We start from the raw sequence: 22,562 nt of genomic DNA, 5'->3' as shown, positions 1-22,562 counted from the left end.
GTCCTAACTTTATACAGATTTGAATTACAATTTAAATAATGAATTGAATTATACAGTACCTATTAATTTATCCTTCCTACTATCCAGCCATGTGTGATGCATTGTTATAGTTATGTAGGCATATTGTTGGAAGTTTTGTTTACACCACCTATAAAAGAGTGCTCCTGTTGTTCTTTCTGTTCTCTGAGATAGCAGGTGGTGCCCTTTGAGGCTGAAGAACAAAAGATTATTAATATAACCACAGTTTCCTGAGTTAGACAGAAGAGGCAATCCAGGAGTCAGTGCATCAGATATTTGTGTTATTATTAATAATGTAGTGGATATTATTCGTTAATGTTGGTTTCTGGTTTAGCATCTTAGACTCTTCTTCTTAACTAAACTACAGCGACTCTGATACATTGCAGACTGCTTTATCTTGTATATAATTTTAGTCATGAATAAACAGGAAAAATGAAGAGTCAATAGCTCAGACCTTTGCCGATGGATCCCCCTTGAGGTCTTTAAAAAGATTCTATAGGTGGTTTATTCAGTCAATAAGCTTTTTATCCCTCATTCATATTGTCCCTCACAGAAAAAATTAATTTATCACATTGAATTGAATGGGCTTTTTCATTTGCAGTCATTTTTAAATGCCCACACTCTGTAAAAAAACAAAAAACAAAAAACCCCCGCTTCATTCTATTACCAGGTTCTCTTTCCGGAGATTTATTTTGCATGTCAGACTGCATGCAGATTCAACTAGGATATATTTTAGACTGAGTCTGTACAAATAATAACAGTGCTTTCTTGAAGTGAAATATGGTCTTCAGAGCAGCAGCAGCAGCAGAGGCAAATAATGTATATAATGTAATGTACAAATAATGTGAAAGCAGTTAATATGCAAATAATTGCCTAATAGTTTAGGTAATTACTGACAACAACAACAACAATGAGCTATTTGAGTGTATCACTGCTGACCTGACTGATGTGTTTTCAACATAATCTAATAGCATTTGAGAGAAAAACTAATTATTTAAGAGCCATCATAGTCAGGTAAATACACATGAGAGAGTTTTACATTTTCTCAGAGCGACATTTTCTCAACATCAACCCACCATCATGTGAAGTGTTTATAGAGATGTGCAGTGACAGTAGTTTGACTTCTGTTTTATAATTTATTGGTTTCAAGATGAATTTCTACAAGTGAGAGATGCTACCTCTAAGTGTAAATCTAATAGAACTATTTATAGACAAGTGTATATTTATTTTGCTGCCATACACCTCTAGAAAAGATCATCATATGGTGACATATCCGATCCATTATAACATAAGTACGCTTCTGACATTAATCACTTCATATAGCTTTATGTATTTGAGGAAACAGCTTGCAGCTGGTACATATTGCCACAGAGAGGGCGCCTTTAGTCCAGTGATTCCTCTTATATCTGAAAAGCAGAGGGGAGAAAAGATATGAATCAGATGGATGATCGAGGGCTTAGCCTGGCTGTTATTGATCCCTTTGCTCCACGGATGATCCAGAACTCATTTGGAGACCCCCCCCTCCCCCTTTTTTTTTTTGTTCAATACATCCTTAAAGGCTTTCAAAAGACTCTCGCACACAGTTTGGCACTCTTGGTGTGGAACTGATGGGATGAGATGCTATCAGTTTGAATAAATCTATTTCAATATGCCATGTATTTCCCCTCATCAGGCCCCCACAGACTTGAGCTGTGTGTGAGGAGAAAATATGCATTACTGGTCTGATTAAAGATAATGTGTTTGCTTAGACAATGTGTTTAGACTTGTCCTGGATGGAGTGGATAGGCAATTGTGTGTGTGTTTAATGTGTGGCTCTGTTAAAGTATTTGTGGATCTTTCATTTATTCTCCTGCTGTATAAACTGACAAGGTGCAGTAAACTATGAACATACTCACATAAATATATGCGGAGGTATATTTACATGTCACAGGTCTTTTTGTAACACATAACATAAGCTGTTTTTAATTGTTCTCCTGTAAACGTTTCCCCTCCTTAAAATTTTGGTTTGTGTCTTTGTCCGTTTAAACACATTTGTCAATTATGCAAAAAGCCTATATGTAAATATTGGGTCCAAATTGAAATGAAAAAACATTAATTGTCAAAAGACAATGTAATTATTGTTGGTTTGTTAAAGTCCTTAAAACTTGGTTACATTAAATATTTCTCTATAATATTAAAAATTCAGGATTAAACCAACAATAAAAGTTAAAGTTTGGGGGGAAAACTTAATAGGTATTTTTTGTTTAGGAGTTTAACTCTCAACTTAAGCTGAGCTAAGTAAGCTAATCTGCTTAATCAGCAGCCAGTTGCTCTAGCTGGTCATGAGTTCAAATGTAGCCCAGCAACAAGTGTGGATTTACAAATCACTACATTAAAACCGGCTGCACTACACAAACTACTTCTTAAACAGAGGTTACTTGTTCTAAATATTTACTCGTAATTGCCAGGTGTAACTGACAAAGCTAATGTTAGCTTGTTAACACATTACCCAATTAGAATCCAGAGTAAAAGACACATTAGACTGACAGACAAATTTAAAAGCTGTTTAATACTGATGCAAACTAGGAAGATATTAAATTACAATTCAACAAAACAACACAATATACCTTAAATTACAAAAAGCCATCACACTAAATAACCAAATAGCATTGAAATTTCAATGATGCTAACTCTAAGTAATACTTTTTGCAAAAGATTGGCAGTTAAGTTTAATATATCATTTGGCCTCGTAGAACTGTTACGTTTTTAATTTATGTTACAGTTTGTGATGCTATAGTGACTTCCTGTTCACACAGTTCATTGCTCTTTGATGGGATGGTGCTACAGATGTTTCCTAGCCACCAATTTATTCATTGCAAAAGTCTTAAGCTAAGTCATTCCTTAAGTTGAACATTTGCAGCCAGATTTAGTAACACTGTAGCTAATAGCTGCTAAGAACTTCCACACATTTCACATTTTCACATCACAACAGAGCCCTGCCAACTGGTGTGAAGATAACAGACAAAAATACAAAATATCTTTAAAGTTAAAATAACCTTAACTGTTCCAATTCTGGCAGAAAATTGTGTGATCGTTTCAGATCATGTTGCTCATGCTAAGCTGACTGAGAAAAGATGCTTCCATGGCCTTTAAAACATTACAAATAGGTCATGATGACAAACACTGCTTCTACATGTTTTTTCTAAATGTTTTGCATACAGCTGACTGATCATTATTAATTTAGGCTGAGCATATTGCAAGTTATTTGGCTTGCATGGACATCGAAGGGGGTTTATCATTCATACCTAGAGAGAAACAGGTTTTTTTTCCCAAGCAGTATTCTCACAGTATCTTCATTAGTGATTGATGGATCACCGTGCACAAAGTTAACATACACCTAGCAGCAAATTCTCTCCATAAAATCAGATGAGAGTTTCTCCTCTCTTCGCGGCTCCAATACCTCTCTGGCATTTCCTGGAGCGCGGAGAGTCTGGCTGAGAAGAATAGATGGTGTGCATTATAATGAACATGGGCTGACACCACCTCATCCATCATTCCACCCAGGAAAATTATACCAGCGCCAGAGAAAGAGAGAGGGAGAGGGAGACTTTAAATCACAGAAGTCTATAGGTCTAACTCTTCTTAAACTGTCATCAGCTCATCGTTGTTGTTTTTAACTGCCCAGTCCACTTCTGAAGGAGACTGTCTGACTGTTTGCCTCCCTGTCAGTTTACTGTATGCCCACTGTAAACCTCCTATATATCCTGCACGTTACCTTGAATATGTTGTCTGTTTCCACTTACATGCTCTGTGTCTATCTACATACAAGTCACACTTCATTCTTTTCTATTCTTGTACCTGGGGCGATTATTTTCGTAATCAATTAGTCTGTCGATTATTTTTACGAATAATCAGTTAGTCAGTCTAGAAAAAGGTAGAACATAGTGAAAATGGCATTTTCAAGTTCTAAAACCCAATGGTAATCAACTTACAATGATATAAAACAACAAATCAGTAAATCCTGACATTTAAGGAGCTGCAGGCATTGTATGTTTGGCATTTTATGCTACTGGCATAGCTCTATGGATGGCAATATTGGCCTGTTGTTTCACTTGGCCCAGACTGGGCTAGTCTGGGTTCTGACTGAAACATCTACTAACTATTGGAAGGATTGCCATGCCATTCTGTACAGACATTCAATTTCCCTAGAGGATGAATCCTAATGACTTTGGGGCTTCCCTCACTGTCCCTTTTTTATTGAAAAATCTCCACATTCACTTGAAGGATTGGCATGAAAGTTTGTCCACACACTCATGGTCCCCAGAGGATGAATTCTAATAACTTTGGCGATCCCCTCATTTTGTTTCCATTTATGTTTGTCGTTATTATTGCTATTGGAGGGATTGCTGTCAAATTTCATACACCCCATGATGTTTCATGCTCCGCCATCATCAGGGTTTTTCATCCTGTCTAATACTTTGGTTTATGACCAAATACCTTCAAAGTGCTGATTAGACAATGTTAGCATGTTAACATGCTAAACTAAGACAGTAAAAATTGTAAACCTGCTTTGTAATCGGGATGTTGGCATTATAACTGTGAGCATGTTAGCATGCTCAAAGTGAAGCTGTGCCTGCAGTTTCACACAGATGCTTTCATGGTTGAAGACTCATGGTTGTCTTCTTTCTTAACAAATGACTTAAACAGACAGTCTAGTATTACATATTTTAATATGTTGCTGTTGCTGTTGCTGTTTTCTTCTGACTTGTGATGCTAGATGTTCCAATGTACTTCACTACTAATGACCGTAGTGTACTGTCTGGTTGTTGGCAAAGGATGCACTCCGCTGACCATGATCCTCTCTCCCCTGTGAGCCCATTACACCTAGTATAATTCATCCTGATACTGGTTCTGCTCTTGTGTGATTTTATGCACATTTCTCAACGTGCCAAAGATTTGTTTCTGGGCAATGATACACAATTAAATTACACTGAGCACTCTTGTGCTTTTTGGGCTTTTTAATTAATCTTGTTATATCAAAGGACACACTGGAGGTGACAGTGTGCTTGTGTACCTGCTCCAGTATGCGAGTGTGTGTGTGTGTGTGTGTGTGTGTGTGTGTGTGTGTGTGTGTGTGTGTGTGTGTGTGTGTGTGTGTGTGTGTGTGTGTGTGTGTGTGTGTGCGCACGTTCATCTGTGATCTCGAGTGATTCACTCAAGCACTGTGAAGACTGTTGTAATGGTGTTTCCGCAGCATATTGATTTCACAATGAGCAGACGATGTCTTTGTGAGATTACTCGAGAGATGGGAAATTAGATGTTATCTCATAACAACAGAAGATGAGGAATCATATGGTGTGTTATCTGATTTTTAAATTTTGTCAAGCTGTCAAACTCACTGATACACAGATGACATGTGTGCAAGCCTCCTCTTACGTTGCAGACAGGGATGATTATTTACCACAAATATGCTGTAACTAGTAAATCAAGTGCAAGATGGGAAACACAATATAGATTTGAATTTAAATTGCAAATAGCAGCTTAAAGTTATGGAGTGTAGGAGGTAGCCTGAAGGTTAGAGCAAGGCCTTTAATCCCCTGTTGCCCCAGTAAACCTCCTCTGTGCCCACCATAGAAACCTGGTTGTATTGCATATTTCAACATGAAGTAGAAGAATATAGCCCAAGCCGTGTGCTGCGCTTTCATGTAGAAATATTACCACAGATAGTGTGCTTTAAGTGACCAGCCAGCATTTCCACTTGGCTGCACCCTCTGATGCCACCTGAACAGAATTCAGTAGGAGCCTTCAAGCTCCTCATACATAATGTATTGCTGAAGGTCTGCTCAGTTTTCATGTTCTCCTAATTCATTTCACAAAGAGAGAGAGAGCTCTGTCAGCATACAGAGCACACAGCCTGAATCACACTGTAGATCGTCTAATCAGGAATCACCACTGACAGTTTCTTTGTTGAAACAAGCACTGTCATGTTGCTTTTTGTTTGGTTTGAATCCTTATTAAACCAATCCACACTGTTCCACACGAATCAGAAGTGTTCCTGGTCATACTGTCAATATCAAGGTCCTGATTTCCCAACGTATACTGTATTTTGCGGTTGCCAAAATGATCATAAAGACACAGAGTGCTTGTTGTTTTGTTATAATATGATTAATTCTATTTAACTTATTTGTTTGTTTCTTTTGTGCCCATTATTATACTGTTTGCCACTTACCTTAAATCATCCTTTGACATGTTTCAATTGATTGTATGAGTACAATGCTTGCCTTTATTTTCTAAAGTTGCTATTTAAAAAAATACCAATAATGTGTTAATTTTACCCCCTTCCAGAGTAAAGAACTTGATCAAATCCGCATAACAGCTTAATCAGGCAGAATTCTCCATGCTCTTTGTTCTTCACATTTCAGAGACAGAAACTGATATTTATAAGTTTAATGCTCAGTGACACGGCCCTGGCCTTGCCCTTCATTTTTTATGTCACCGTCCCTTATTTCTTTTGTGGCGTGATTTGATGTGCTGTGATTGTCTTTTGTTTCTCTTTTGCTCACAGCATAAAATCATTCATGAAAATCAATCCAAACATAGCCCGCTCTTCTGTTTCTCAAAACGTAGCCTTCTGTTGACCTCAATAAATCGACCAGTGAGCGTCAAACATTTCAGTTAGTGCCCTTAAAGTGGCCTTTCCACAAACACAGTCCTTCACTAAAGGAGGACACTGAGAACTGTGTGTGTGTGTGTGTGTGTGTGTGTGTGTGTGTGTGTGTGTGTGTGTGTGTGTGTGTGTGTAAGAGAGAGAGAGGGAAAAAGAGAGAGAGCAAAAGCATTGTAGTAACCGCCATTGTAGCGTAATAGAATTATAGCCCATTGCCCATTACTAATGATTGCGTCTGATCATTTAGTTATTTTAGGGAGAGGGATCCTGTTCAGTCTGCCCTTTATGTGGGTGCCAAATGAAAGAACAAAGTCAAGAAGTGAAATGAAAGGATACCTGGTTGCTGATGCTTTACATTGTGAGATGTTTTACGGGATGGCAATGTTGGTCTGTTGATTAACCCACAACTTTTGACTAGCGCAACCATCAGGTCAAAATTTCAATTGGTTTTGGTTTATGATACCAACAAAACATGTGACATTCCCATCAACTTCAGTTGTAATTTATATTTAACACTAATCAGTGAATGCTAGCATGCAAACATGCTAAACTAAGTTGTTGAACATGGTAAACATTATATTTGTCAAACACTAGCATGTTAGCATTATCATTATAAGCATGTTTGCATGCTAGTGTTGGCATTTAGCTCAAAACATCCCTTTCCCTAAGTACAACCTTACAGAGCAGCAAGCATGTCTGTAGACTCTTGTCTTGTTCTACATTCTGGTAAAGTACTTTGGTGAGCTCCAGAAACTACTCTAAAGATGAATGATCCATCATCTTCTTTCCAGCTATGCATGCGTATTTTACACATCCTTCCCAGTTCAGAGCTGGTTCAATTCGGGCCCCTGTGACCATGATGGGGATCCGTCCTTGGGGTTGGAAACTGTCCCAGCATGCTTTGGGCAAGAGGCCTCTCTGTTCCCAGTATCCCATTGTAACTTCTGCTATTGCCAGTTGTTCTCTTGGCAAAGGTCTTCTACTCCCAGTGCCACATTGGTCTAGTGGCACCGCTGACCTATTAATTTAGGACAGCTTCTGCTGTACCCCCTATTCACGTGCTGCAGTTTTTGCATAATCTTCTCAAGTATCTTCTGACAGCAGATATTATCTGATCTCAATTTGTAATCTTCACATTGCACACAAGCAATGATGATATCAGAGCTCTGTTTTCCCTATTGACTCACCTTTTACCACCTGTTCCTTCAGTGGGTCAGGTGCTTGAGACTATAGACCCAAAGCCAAGAACCCCCCCCCCCCCCCAAACACACACACACACACACACACATTGTTATAAAGTCCAGCAGCCTTCATTGCCAATACTGAATTAAATTTAGTTTGTTAGTTTAAAATGTCAAGAAGCATAGAAGGCTTTACATGTTAATCCATTACTCTGAAACCATGGGTTAAATGAATCATAATATTAGCTAGGATCAAAATCTTCATTTTTTTAAGTCTGGAAACCCAAACAAGGCAACTCAAATGAAAGCTGCAGTTAAAAGGCAAGCTCCTCCACTTTGTACTTATATGGACCTTACAGTTAAAGCAAGAAAAGAGGCTTAAAACTGACATTATGAAAAGAAATTTAGGCATGACATGAATTTCTTTGGAACAGAATAATGCATGTCAGCTCAGACAACAAATCCCAAGAAAATTAAACTAAACCATAATTTAAACACAACCTTGTAGCAAAACCAATACGCATGCTGACAACAGGCAGACTCTTCATATTTAGTTTATTTTGAGTAGACAGAATCCAGTTTTGTGTTACCTTATGGAAAGCAAACATAATTACATTTTATTATATTGTGGCAAATACATTACTCATTATGCTCCGTAATGTAATTACACACTGTTGGAAATTATTGTCCAGCATTTGCACAGTTGTTAGGGATTTTGCATCTGAACTCTAACTGAAATGCACACATTGCAGCGTAACCCTATAAACTGTGTATAAAATAACTCAAGAGTGACAGATATGTACGTCTGCTTGTCCTGAGTGAAGGCTTGTTTTTCTGCATCTGGCACTATGGATATCAGTGTGAGCTGTGGGGGTGGAGGCAATTGAAAGCTTGGGAATTCCTGATTTTTAAAAGAGAGAGAGAGATCCTTTGGCCACTTGTGGCCTTCACAACCGAGGAACAAATCATAGAGGGACATGGCAATCTGAGTGACAGATGAACAATGCTCCCATTTTCCAACCCCCTGTGAACAGGCCCATCCATCACAGGAGGGGAGATTAATTCAATTCATCAGCTTTTTGTCTCCTTGGGCCCCCTAATGCCACCTGATATTGCTCAAGGGGGACTTATAAATGTTTGTGGATTTGATGTGAGCCCGCTTGCTTGACACTGAATTAAAACATTACTCTTTACTCTTAGCAGTACACTGGTTTTGCCAACAGCCTGCCTGTCAATTCTGCTGTAACTCTGACCAAGATTAATTTTTATGAAGACGAAAATGTTTGCCAAGTGTAGCAAACAACATTAACTGGAGTTTGCAAAGTGAGAAGAGCTTTGGTGATAGAGGGGAAGAAGAAAATATAGGTCCTGTAAACATTTCATAGAATAAGCTTTTAATGAAAAGGCTGATCATCTCTGTGGGGATTCACTTTAATTTAAATTATATCAAGGCACAGAAGCTACAGACACCTTTAAGCCTATTAGACACTGTAAAAGGCTATTCACACAATAAGCGAGCTATAACTTTGTTCAACAAGTCTGGGCAGTTTTCAGTCTGATGGCCAGCAAAAGATTTGTTCTTTCTAAAGATCTACACAAACATAACAAAAATATTAATGGAGATGGTAATTGGGCAGACATCCGCTGATCAACTTAGTGTGACATTTTAACAGTTATCGTTTCCCAGATCAGTGACCCAACTAGCTGGTGTCAGTTCGTTTTTTTTTTAGTATAAACTAAATGTATAGTAAAATGCAGGTCTGACAAGTGTGCATAGCTGCAGTCTTGTCATGTGAATAGGTGGAGCATGGTACAAACAAATGTTAGTGATGACCTCTAGTGGCCATTACCAAAAAAAAATAAAAATCTCAATGAGAAGCTACTTACAGAGAGTCATACTAAAGCAACATCCAAGCTGTTGATTTCTAACTCAAAAGAAATCTAGTTTTTTTTTAAAGTTACAGGATTTCAGAGATGATTGACTTGAATACTAGGCACCACTGCTTTGAGTATTGCAGAATAGTATGTCAATATATTGAAGCACAACCCTTTTAAAAACACTTAATACACTCAAAGTACTACTTTCAGAAAATACACTAAACTATTTTCGTCATGGACAAAGTCTTAGATTTGGCTGAAGACTCAAAAGCATGTTTGCAGAAAGTGCATTTGACTGACACCCCCCCCCCATTGATGTCCAGACCAACAAATACCAGTTTTGATGGGGGAAAACCCAGGTACCACATGGTCCAAACTGATCAGCAACAGCTACAACTTAAAAGCAAGTCAACTTGTATGCTCAAAGTTGTAGAAAATTATATTGTTACACATGGATTTAGTAAAGCATAGGGTGGTCGCTTCAGTGGTTGGCTCCATCATGCCATTTCAAATGCAGATGGAGAGGGAAAAATTTTTTTAAAAAAAAAGATATATATATATATATATAAAAATAAATAAAAAAAATATTGTATTATTAACCGACTTCCTTGTCAAATCAATGGCAGTAAAGATTTCAAGTCCCAGTGGACTCAGACAGCCTCACATTGGACAAGGGATTAACAAAAATAAGGCACACTTGACAATTGTTTCGATACGGACGTTCACTTTATTTTAAGCATAGCCCTCCTTCTGAGGCTGATAGTGAATCCGGCCTCCTCTCCAGATACACAAGTAGTAGGCCATGCTCACAGAGCCCGCTAGAGACACTAGCAGGATGGCTGCAACCAACGCGATCTTCCACACTGCCGATTCTTCTTCATCTGAATCTAACAGGAAACAAGACAAACCAAGCACTTAGTGTACAGTGTAGTCTGGAATGGGCAGTTTGTTTAAAGACTATGGTGAACACTATTGAACAGTCACGATGCTCTGTATTATAAATGCACTACTGTTTCTAGCCACCTTGTTCCTTTAGAACATATGGTTCTGAAGTGATCGGCAAGTTCTTCTTCCCCACCGTCACCAGTTCAAAGACAACTTCCGGTGGGCTCTCAGGCCATATCTTCTCTTCTATTGCTAATCCACGAGTGTCTTTGTATTGTGAATCCTCATCACTGATAATCCATGGGTCCTGGATGTATTGAGGAATGCCTGTAAATGGTAATATGTCAGGAGTGTGGAACAGACGTGTAGTAAATTCAGCAGGATGCTTCACCTTTTTTTTTTTTTTAACCAAACTGATAAAAAATTTAAGCCACAAGAAGATTAATATAATTTTCTTCTTACCTGACTGACCAGTTGATGGGGCCAGAAGAGCAAAGAACACAAAATTAAGAACAAACATGACTGTACCTACAAACACTTGGACACCCTTTGCTTTTATGTGGCCACTTCATCTCTAGAATTGACATCAGCTGTGCCTCCTGACTCAATCAAGATAAATTACTGCATGGCGTCTGATGTGCTTTGGAGTGCTTCCATTTCATTGGTTAAACCATCCCTTGAGTTACACCTCTCTCATCTCATAGTAGGTTACTCAGGAAGTGGAAACTGTGCCTACACAAAGAACAAGTTGTTATGCTGCCACTGGAAATCACACTGCAGAAAGGTGTCTTATAGGAAGGATTTTATGTAGATGATGTTTAGACAATGCTGAAATATTCTTCACAAAACTGAGCTGTCAATCATTATTCCCCAAAGCTATAAAGTGGCTCTGCCTTACTTGTTCTCAGTATTTGTGTAGTAAAAGGATAACTGCAGGACTGATTCAAAAAACAACAACTCATCATTGCATCATTTATTTCACTTCAGATTCACAAGGGGATTTTTTTTTTCTCCAGTGTTACAGAACCTTGTGAGCTACAGTACACAGAACAAAGTCTGAGGTTTGACTTTTTCAGTTAAGGCTGAAAATGTGACTCATAAAACCCACTTCCGAACACACAGCCACATAAGAAAACGTTGAAAAAATGTTCAAAAAAGTTAACCAGTCCTTTTCATTTGCAGCACACAACAATAAAAACACAATGAAGGTCAATGTACAATGTAAATGTTAAAAAGTTTATATGAATATATAGATTTTCCCAAGCAATGCACCAATATGCTTTTTTTCAGTACAGACATTTTGACATGTCACAGCAGGAAAAGCACAAGTGTACTTAATAACATTAATTATGGGGGCATTACATTTAAGTGTCCCAGTTCCAGGTGCATGTTATATGCTCTATTAATCAGTGGTATAGCTTACTGGGACACTAAAACTGTGTACACTTCTGACTTTGGCGCGTTTGTTATTTACACATCTGCTTTTCCTGCTCAAAGTTAAATTGTCTGATGTGAAAAAAGTCTGTACCCTTACACTCACACAAGGTAACAGGAAGCTCTATGCTTAAGTGAATGAAAACATCCAAAACGGCACACACTGGAGCCTTGAGCACATGTGTTTGAATCATTTAAAAAGCCAATAAAAAAGTACTGTATTAGTTGCACTGTGACCTTATCTGGTTTTCACAATCTCTTTCAGCATCTATTTCCATGACAAAGTGAACCACATCCTTCATTGCAAAAACAATATGATGTGACACAAAGATTCTAAACCGACACAACTGGCAATGACAACCATTCCAATACACTATGTTGAGACAGCTGATCCACATTTTAAGACTTCCCTTCTTATTTCACACAATTTTAACATTACATAACCATATAGATGATTGTGAAGTGGGAGAACGATCCCTGTAGTTTGTGATGCTCTAGTATGTACAGAATGTGTTTTTCCCTTGCATAGTTCAGCAGCAGATACAGTATGACTTGGTGACTCAAAGAAAAGCACTGAAGAATACAGACATACAGTATTTGTATATTTCTAAAATATATAATATTTTATAATATAATAATTTTCTGCATAGGTACGACAATGACCGCCACAAGTATTTGAGAAGTTCAAACCTAAATCTGTTGTACTGGATGGAAATCTCTGCCCTTTTGCATCGAGGAGGAAAACATGTTAAAAGTGTACACCCAAAGCTTTAGAAGTTACAATATTGTACATTAAAATTGTCTGACTACAAATCTATTGACCAGCAGTTATAGATATTGGTGAGAAATAATTCAAATACTTGTGAGGTTCACTGAACAAGTACTAGTTGATGTTACTACAACTATTCTTAGTTTAACAGAGAATAATACTTGTAATGGTGTAAAAAAATGCTCCAAGTGGAAACTTTTGCTCCCATGACCAACAATAAGGTAGAATGAAACACTGGAAAAGTGCATCAGAAGAAACTCTTGAAACATCTATTCCAAGTAATAAACAATTTTGTTTTTCAGAAAGAAACACAAAAAAGACAAATTGTAAGTAAGTAATGACTAAGAGGGGCATTATGGCAAACTGGCTTTCTGGCCTGTCATTACAGTACCACTGAATATGGCTAATAAACAAAGAAAGTGTGATTTGTATTTAATGTCCATGACATCTGGACGTGAGGTGAGCCACAGCTCACAACTCTAAAACATGAGGGAAACCCTGGATTCTGTAAAGAGGATCACAGGAATATAATAGTATAACAGTATGCTGTATCCCTGCTGAAGAATACTTAAAGAAGTGGGATTTCAATGTTTCAAGTGGAAAATTTATATATTTTTCATACCATTACATTCCTGTGAAATCATGTTTTGGTGTTGCTACCTAGATTGCCCTGAGAGGTTAATGGTATGTTTTTTAAAATTCTGAAATAAAATCAATTTTATTATATATATCTTCGACTATCTTTAAAGTCTTGCTCCATGAAATTCTTCTTCACACTTCTTTAGTGCTTTACAGTGGTGGATAACCAGAACACTACTATGTAGACTGGAGCGGACTGGTCCCTCCTTATTTGTGCTTCTCTCCTTCACCATAGACCTTCCGAAGGCTCGAGTCCAGCAGAAAATCCACTGACCTACAGGGTACAGAAAGTGGAAACATTATGATGTTGGACACAATACAGCAGTTCTGAATCCATTTCACAAAAACAGAAATGATTTGTAAAAACTGCCACTTTAGCAGGAAGCTGTTTGTGCAGCATCTCCATTAGTTTACAATTGTAGCTTAACTGTTTTGTCGCTTTAACAAGAGCAGCTTTTGTAAAAAAAAAGGCAAGAGGATCTAAAACTTTCATGTGTAACTACTACACTGTTGCCCTTGTTTGTGGAACCTATTTTACTGCCTGAGAATGAAACATGAGTGTGACCATAATGAAATGTTTCATTAACAATATTCTGGTACTATCAAATTTTAAAACACATGATTGATGATTTGACATTCAGACACCATCACCCACCTCTAAATGGAGGAATGTCTCTGGTTTGGTATTACAATGCATTGATATCTTTACGTTTGTTATCAATGGGCATGTGTTATTAAAAATGCTCTGCTGATGGTTACAAAAAACATCTGGTGTTAATCTTTATCTATCTATATACTTTTTTGACAACAAATCCCATGAACCCAAAACCAAAACAATGTGTCCAATAGTTAATAGTTCAATACTTTCTAGCTTCCCTACCTTGTCTGTGAGAATTTGTTCCTACTTGAGATGTAAAAATGACCCCCTCAATATATATAGTTTCATTTTAGAAGAAGACTCAGCCATTACCTAAAACAGCTTTGCACTGTAGCAAACATTACTCAAACAGGAGCAAATAGTGAGGAATATTTTCAGCTACGGATTAATAGACATTTAGTGCTCTTTTGAGTTTTGGGATTGACTACAGTGAACAATAATTATGATAATCAAGGAACACGTCAACTAGTACAACAATGTGTTTTTATTCATTTTTGGACATCAATGAGCTATATTAGGCCTTGAATACACAGACAATACTTGCTGGTTTTGTTTCTTTAATGTGTTTTTTTGACACTATACAATATAGAATCTCACCAGAGGTAACCTTTCACATTGGTTAGAGTAGATAAATTACATAACAACATATCAGTGGTGAACTGAGCTGTCAGCACAGACTTTGCTACCCGCTAATCATGGGTGACCAGCCCAACCCTTAATTTCAAATCTTACATAATGGGCAATTTATATATTCCACATGCATACAAAGAAACAAATACACCTGTGCTAACCTGTCTATAGGAGTGATGATGAAGGGGATTGTAGAGAGGCCAATAGCTGTGGTGGTCCACTTGCGGACAGGCAGGGGCCACTTGGTGGTTCTGCCCAGTATGTATAGTGATGCAGCACACACACGGTTAATGGTGAAGCCCGGGATCATGACAGAGGCGAGGGCCTGCCACACAAACGTGTCCACCACTGCCACCGCTACCCGTGTCGTCTTCCCTGGGTTGTCCCCGTGGGCCTTGAGGGACAGATAATCAGAAAATGAGGGTTGTGTCACAGCAGGTTTTCAAACACAGTGGATCCACAAAATAATATCAAAGGTTATTCAGAATTTTGACCTGAAATTCTAGTTTCTCTGTTCAAGCTTCGTTATTCAGGGACCAGGTTTTTATTTGATCATCAGACAGTGGTCCCCCAACCCTTTTGGGCTGCTGACCCCGCAGAACAAAACATAAAAAAGAACGTCTACTTGCAACTGTTTGTCACCATTTGTCAACCAGTTGTTGTGAGTAGTTCAACCTAAAGCTGATGATATACGGAGCAACTTTTAGAGCAAAGGTGCTGGGCAATGATGCCGTAAATGGTAATGAGTAAAGATTACTACCATAATCCCCTTCCCCCACCACTCCGCCACCCGCCCGCCGCTGTCCGTTGAAAACATAGTCAGACTTGCCACCAGCAAGACTGCCCAGCAACATTGCTCAAAAAGTTGCCTCTGTGTATCATCAGCTTAAGAGTGTTTGTTCTAACTTAATTTGAATAATTTCATGAGTCCTCAATTTTTTCTGCTTTCTGTGAATGCATCTTGTGACCTCTCTGTATCTTTTAGGGGCCCTGATCCCCATTGTTCAGAACCAGTGATGTAGATGTTGACCTGATATATATTTATACACCTTTCTCATTACATAATAACAGAATGACCAATATGATTATTAATGAATACAACACAAATGGTAATCTTACCACAGCTGCTTTCTTCCCTTTGTCCACAGCATCAGCACTAACGTACAAAGTGGCCACAGCATAGGTGCCCCATACAAAACTCACTGGCACCAGAGCACGAAAAGCCTCACCGACCTCATTGGCATAGCCTGTGGGCACACAGAAATACTTGCAGATAAAACTTTAACCTTCTTTGTCTCCTCTAAATGCATCATAACCTTAGTTAGCCACTCTGCTAAGAGGTGCTAGGCCTCATGTTTATAAAAAAAAACATTAGTCTGTGGCTAGGCATTGCATTAAATATTCAAAAGCCTTCATCAATGAAGATGATGATGTATAGTAGCGTCTCCTAATTCCAGTACATGTGTCCTGAAACATACAAGAGGCTAATAAATCTCAACTTTATCTGTGACATTGTGAAAATGGGGAGCAACATTTGGAAAATGATGCAATGCCCATTTCACAAGGGCTGAATGACTCAAACACCCTTGATCTCTAATTAAGAAGTCACCTGTGCCATATGCCACAGAACATGTAAGTCACTCAGTGAAATTAGCTTTTCACACAAAGTATTATTTTTGGTTCAATGACGATAGAACTATCTGAGTGTGGTGAAGTCAAATTCTGCTGTTTGTCTCTTGTGGTCGTGCTGGCAAAACTGTGGCTACTGTGCAAAGACTACACTTTACCGTGCTCAGGAAAGCACTTAACTTTCCAAGCAATCATCACAGCCAATGAAACACTCCTTACACAGCCAGTGTAAACAAAAGAAAAGCAACCACCATTGTCAGTGCAGTACACAGTTGGACTTGGCTTGATAAACACATCAAATGCATAAGCTTCTTAGTCTTTATTCTCCACTTGAGGCAATCAAATCAGGATTGAGTGAAGATCCAAATTATAGATTTAAATTTAAATGTAATTAATCCTCATAACTACTTAGTGGATTATCAAAACACCAAAGATTTTTATCTTAAGCGTCAACTAAAATAATCACAATCTGGATGATTAAAATCTCCAGCTGCAGCCTCATTAGGGGCTTGAAATGAACAAATGGTGCTATTATAGTTTGAGTACACATAATGTATTACAATACAATATGAAAAAAGGAGTCATGTAATGTTTATATCATAGTTATTACTGCTCTTGCAGTCAGCCTGTGCAGCGTGGCCCATGCTGCATTCAGAATCTGAACTAATGTCCCAATCCAGCCCTGCTCTCCAATAAATTTTACTGAGGGAAGACTGCACCGATCCAATACTGAGGTATCGGTATTGAACAGAAAAGGCTCTCTACTGTCCAAAAAAGTTTCATGTAGTATTTAGAGATTGTTATGGACTTTTTTCATACAAACACCAAAGTACATGGACTTGCAAGTTCTCCCTGTCTCAACAGATTTTAGTCCTTACTCAACAGCTGTCCCTTGTTTGCTTTAAGAATTTCATTGGAATTCAGCCTTCAGTACGAGATGCAGGAGTGAATCATGCTTCAGCAGCTATAGTAAGAGAGCAAATCACATGACAGCTTTGCTAAGTGGTGGTCAAAGATCACATCAAACCCTTTAAACTCAAAAACGAAATCACTGTCAGGCATGTTTAGGACTGAGCAATTATGAACTCCAAAGTTAGCACGGCCTAAAACCACAAGGACATATTCAGCACATGTCATGTCTCAGGAGAAAGAGAGAGAAGGAAAGGCTGCACACCAAAACAAAAATCACAGGTGCAATAAGTGCTTATAATTCCAAATTTGAGTTTGTGTAACATTTAGTGGCTGTTCGAAGAAAACCCAACATTCCGATCAAGAAAGTATGTGTATCTCAGATGGGGGCAGTAAAAGCAACATGTTCATGTGTCACAGTTCTTCACAGAATAATGACTAGAAGTTGAGCTGAAGCTTGCACTGTGCCAAGTCCTAAAACCTGTGAAAGGGAAGTAGTACAGTAAAAAATATCAATTTAGATACGATGCCCTCTTGATGTTTTGGAACCTAAAATAATGAAAACTTAAAACAGATTAGAGCCCAATGAGAGCTGCTTCTCATATCCCTTCATGTTGGTATAGGAATTTTACACAGACGACAGTTTGACATGTCACAGGAGGAAAAGCTGAATTCCACTCCGCTGCTTCAGTTTCAAGATCCTGGTTATTGTGCATTCTGGCTCACGGCCACATTGCCATGACTTACATGGGACACTTGAAGGGAACTGAGCAATTGTTAATGCTACTTGTAACACCTGTCCTTTTCCTACTGTGACAGGTGGATCTGGAGCTCCAGAAGAACTTGTGAGCACAAGGTGATAAGAGCTGTTTTAGTTTAAAACATGATGACAAGCAGAGTCCAGATAAGATTATCTTCCTGCAAGGCACTTGATAATAGAATATGCCATGCCCTGGCATAATAGGCTAGGGTCCAATTCTAACCTGTGAGCAAAGGCTTCAGATTACCCAATGTGATTCACTATTTGACCTGAGCCTGAGTGCTCTGACAGAGAGAGCAGGGTGGGGGGTAAAGGTAGGCGTGATAAAAAGAGAACTATCTGTTCAACAACCACATCTAAACGTATATATCTCGTCACTTCTGCAGTATTATTTACCATTAGTGGATTTTGAAAGAGACCCAGACTACTAAATCATCTTGAAAGAAACATCTACAAGGACATCGGGCATTCCTATCTATCTCTCTAATGTTATCAATCAGCAATTCACCTGCTGTACATTTCTACCAAAAAACTTTAGCCTAGTGGGCACCCTTACATCAATGTTAGGGTGTTCAAAATGTCAGTGTCAGTGAATATGATACAGCTACAATGACATCAGAACTTGACAAAGGTTATTTCTGGATTTTCCTGCTTGTTTCATTGGATAATATAGCCACATTTTAGGTTAAATCCAGTCTTTGTTGTTTAAGCACTATCACAGTTTTTCCACAGCGGTGAAAAAATTATATTTTCCAGACATGCTATCAATAGGGGAAATGAGAAAAAATGAATTATTGGCTAAATGTAGAGAGGCATGACATGTAAGTAACCATTTAGTATTATATTAATATAAAATATGTCTAAAAATGTCTCGTCCAAGAAAAAATGCTATATTAGAGTAAAAAGCAGTTTCCATTTGAAAAAGCCTATCCACTTTTTTCCATAAATTGCATTAATCTTTTGAAATGTAAGTATTTAATTCTTTATTGAATCTCACAAGCTTATTAAAATAATGGCTCATATTCAGACCGAAATCACCCAAATATTAGACACTGATGTAGGAACGCTAACATTTCTGTTTAGCCTACATGCTTGTCAGAGTCGAGATAGAGATATTTAACTGCACGACAGGATTAAAGATGTGATAGATTATGATTTTATAGAGAGGATAAACTTTTTCACTCGATATTACATGATCACTGCAGGCCAAAGTAAGCTCTGGAAGAGCAGGAGATTTAGGCTTGTCCACCATGGGGCACTGCAGTATGAATGCCCTTCAGCTTTTATTTCTGTGCATGCCCCTTTCAGCCAGCCGCTCATTGGGTGATAAGTGTAACCAGTGATATGTTTCAATTCAAGGACAGCAAGGAAAGCAAGCAGTGATAATAAGTTGTATCAGCCACCGTTTTCAGTCTGTTCATGCCTATGGGCGTTTCTTTGCGGTTGGTGAGTCACTGCCTCAACTTGCGGGAAAACAACTATTACCTTTACTGACACATACCTGAGATACAGTGACATCTCTAACGCAGTAGGTAACAGTTAAACACGTTGTGTGAAAACAAAGCACGAACAAGGGCACGTTGGCTACTCCTGGACGTCGTCCATTACGCCCCGTGGTAACAAAATGTCATTCAACAGCCAAGTCTGCTATAAATAGAGTTTTAACAGATAGTTAGCCAGCTATGCTAACCTTTAGCTAGCTAACGCACAGCGCCAGGGTCGTTAATGTGAACGTACCTCTGTGCACTCGTTACAGTCTGTTCATGTACCACAACAAATGGAAAATATTGCAATACATACCTAAGAAGCGGACCCATGTATCACGATAAATGTCGACTGTTTTGCTTGTTTTTTCTACCGCGGGATCCATGCCTTCCTGTTTTTCCTCCATCCCCTTATGGCTGTACTAACGTTACATGAACTTGCTGAGTGGAGTGTAGAAAACCCGACAGACAGCAGGGGCAGTGAAGGGGGCGTGATCTTAACTACAGCATCCAACTGGCTGCAGAAACATCTCAGCCCCGCAGCTCCACCGTGCTAATACTGTATGGCTAATACAGTTTTTTGGTTAGGCTGGTTAGGATATAGGCTTTTTCCATTTCACTATTCAATTACACGCACACATACTCTCCACTAATTACACTTTGATGGTCTATTGTGGAGAAATGTCTGCAAATGCCATAATCACCTGAATGAAGATTTGTAGGTATAAATTGCAGTTACATTTTTTTTCTCCCGACAATTTATTAATTAGTAAAATAATCATTTAGTGTTTATGAGTGTAGTAACTCCACAGTGGGCCTAAAACAAAACATTTTACTATCTGATGACTCCTTTTTCTACATCATTTGTGTCTTTTTAGTTTGTTTTTTTTTAAAACATTAGCTGTTATTTTAAGAAAAAAAGGAAAATCTGAAAAATACCAATAATGTGGTTTTTAAATCACCAAATTTTGCTTCTTTTGTGAGGGCATGTCTTGCTGCAGTACCCTGTTTAATTTTGATATAGCACTTTTATGCTGCATATTTCCGACTAAAGCATTTAATCAAATTACCACAGACAACCTATAAGGCTACACAGCAAGCCTGGGGTGGGGTACTATTCCAGCAGCATGAGTAGCCTACTGGTGGGTTTCTGGGGCTATGGGCAAAATATAACAAAGCTGCTATCTGAAGTCTCCTCTTGTGTGTTCGTGCTTGATGGGTACTTATACAGTACAAGACATGCACATTGCAAAGAGTGAGGGTCGATACAGTTCAGTTTTGCCCGGGGCCCTGCATATGGGTGTTCTCTGCCCTGCATGTGGGTGTAGTGCAAGCTTAGTAGCTGACAAGCACTCAGTGGAAAGACAGGTCACAGAAGAGACAAAGTCAAAGAGGTTGGGAGAGGACTATCTCACAGTGGGGCCTTTGGAACATTGCAGAGCGTTGTTAGTTTTCTAGTTGGCAACACACTCATTCATCCCAATCTGCTGTCAGGAGCACACTGACGTTCATAACAGAAATGTTGGTAAAGTTTGAATGTTGATACATAAAGCAAAACGAGGTGGCAACTCAATGGTACAGGTGATGTAGTATAGAAAAATACATGTTGACAATGTCACAGCAAACGTACTGTTTAAAAATGATGTCATTCTGCAGCTCCAGCTTTGGTTTCAGAATTACAACAGTTAGGCAGATGGATTATCCAGGGATGAGAGAAGAGATGTAATTTAAGGCCATGAAACGTAAAGGTTATTTATAAACTGCATTTCATTAATTCATATAATGTGAAAGTACTTGAAAGCAAGTGCAGGACCATTAATGTTACAGGAACTTATGAAGAGAACCTGCACCCACATATAAATTCTGCACTGTCCAGGTTTCCCAAAGAATACCTGGATTACTATGATTAGGATGATTATTTATTATTATTAATAGGTCATTACTGCTCTCCTGCCGACAATTGTCCACATCCAATGTAATAATTTACATTGACATGACCTAAAGCAACCGTACAGTAGGCCTACGTCCAACAAAAGCGTCCATTCTGATTGACAATCAAACGTACCAATGGTGTCGAGCCATGCAACACGGTGAACCAATGGGAAGGAAGATGACGATTCAGTGGGATGAGTTTTGACTTACGATGGCTGCCGTACGCAGGGACCATCGTTACAGGGAGTCCAAAACACCATTCAGACGGAAAATAATGCCTTTTACCTCATACTGGACTTTCGCTTTTCTTATTCTTACTGCGAACTGGTGTTATGCCGATGATGATCACGAAATGGAGGAGTTTTTGAAGCGGGAGTATTCCCTTTCCAAGCCGTACCAAGGTACCGCTACCCGTTACCCCATTAAGGGATACGATTCCCAGGGACTGGATGAGGGGCGAGCGACATATGTTTCCAGAATAATTCAAAATCGATCATTACATTACATTACGTATGTTCTTATGTATCTATGCTGTGACGCTCTTTTGGTTTGATTTGTCTTTTAACGTTTTCATTCATCAAACGAATCTTACTGCTGTAACATTCAGCTAAACAAGCCTTGTTAAATATAGGCTCCCATATTTAATACTTGACATTGTGCTTCCTTTCAGACCTTTTGTTTGAGTGCCTGACTTTGTACTTTTTCCTCACACAAACAGATGTTTTGTTTAGTAATAAAGCAGAGCCGTTTTCACGTTAGGCTCAATGAGTGAGCTTTTACCATGCTGATGGTGCTTTTTGCATTCTCAGGTGTGGGATCCTTAGGCTCCTCCCACTGGGAGCTGATGGGGGATGCCATGGTAACCACTGACCAGGTGCGCCTCACACCTGACATGCAGAGCAGGCAGGGGGCAGTATGGGGCCGCATTGTGAGTATATGCAAATACTGGTACTGGTAAACTGTAGCACTGCTGGTTTGTGATATGCCAGTATTTCATTTCAAATTGAGGTTAAAATAGAATGGTTTTAGCCGATATATTCACAGTGACAGCCAGGACACACAGGATTCGGTGGGGGGGGGGGGGGGGCACAAAGAAATAAAAAAAATTTT

General features: G+C 38.7%; 2 protein-coding genes across 7 annotated transcripts in view; one reads left to right on the top strand and one right to left on the bottom strand.

Annotated features, from left to right (window-relative positions):
• Positions 1-22,562, top strand: part of lman2la (lectin, mannose-binding 2-like a) — a 41,558-nt gene that overhangs the window by 13,673 nt on the left and 5,323 nt on the right. For 2 of the 6 annotated variants that reach the window (XM_046066709.1, XM_046066708.1), the window contains exons 1-2: positions 21,649-21,853; positions 22,262-22,380. In XM_046066709.1, coding sequence (XP_045922665.1) covers positions 21,664-21,853; positions 22,262-22,380 — 309 coding nt within the window. In that variant the 5' untranslated portion in view covers positions 21,649-21,663. Of the gene's footprint in view, positions 1-18,113; positions 18,133-19,389; positions 19,483-21,648; positions 21,854-21,875; positions 21,963-22,261; positions 22,381-22,562 lie in introns of those variants that run through there. The other 4 variants (XM_046066712.1, XM_046066714.1, XM_046066713.1 and 1 more) reach the window with 4 other exon arrangements.
• On the bottom strand, positions 11,567-19,990 carry mtfp1 (mitochondrial fission process 1). The gene is made up of 4 exons (XM_046066719.1): positions 19,837-19,990; positions 15,858-15,985; positions 14,900-15,132; positions 11,567-13,724 (listed from the first exon to the last, which is right to left on the bottom strand). The coding sequence occupies exons 1-4, from the start codon at positions 19,925-19,927 to the stop codon at positions 13,658-13,660; spliced, it is 519 nt and encodes a 172-aa protein (XP_045922675.1). The 5' UTR covers positions 19,928-19,990; the 3' UTR covers positions 11,567-13,657.

Source organism: Micropterus dolomieu, linkage group LG13, assembly GCF_021292245.1.
Source record: "Micropterus dolomieu isolate WLL.071019.BEF.003 ecotype Adirondacks linkage group LG13, ASM2129224v1, whole genome shotgun sequence".
Lineage (NCBI taxonomy): Eukaryota > Metazoa > Chordata > Actinopteri > Centrarchiformes > Centrarchidae > Micropterus > Micropterus dolomieu.
Note: the sequence above shows the minus strand (reverse complement) of the source record. Positions and strands in the feature narration are given on the sequence as shown.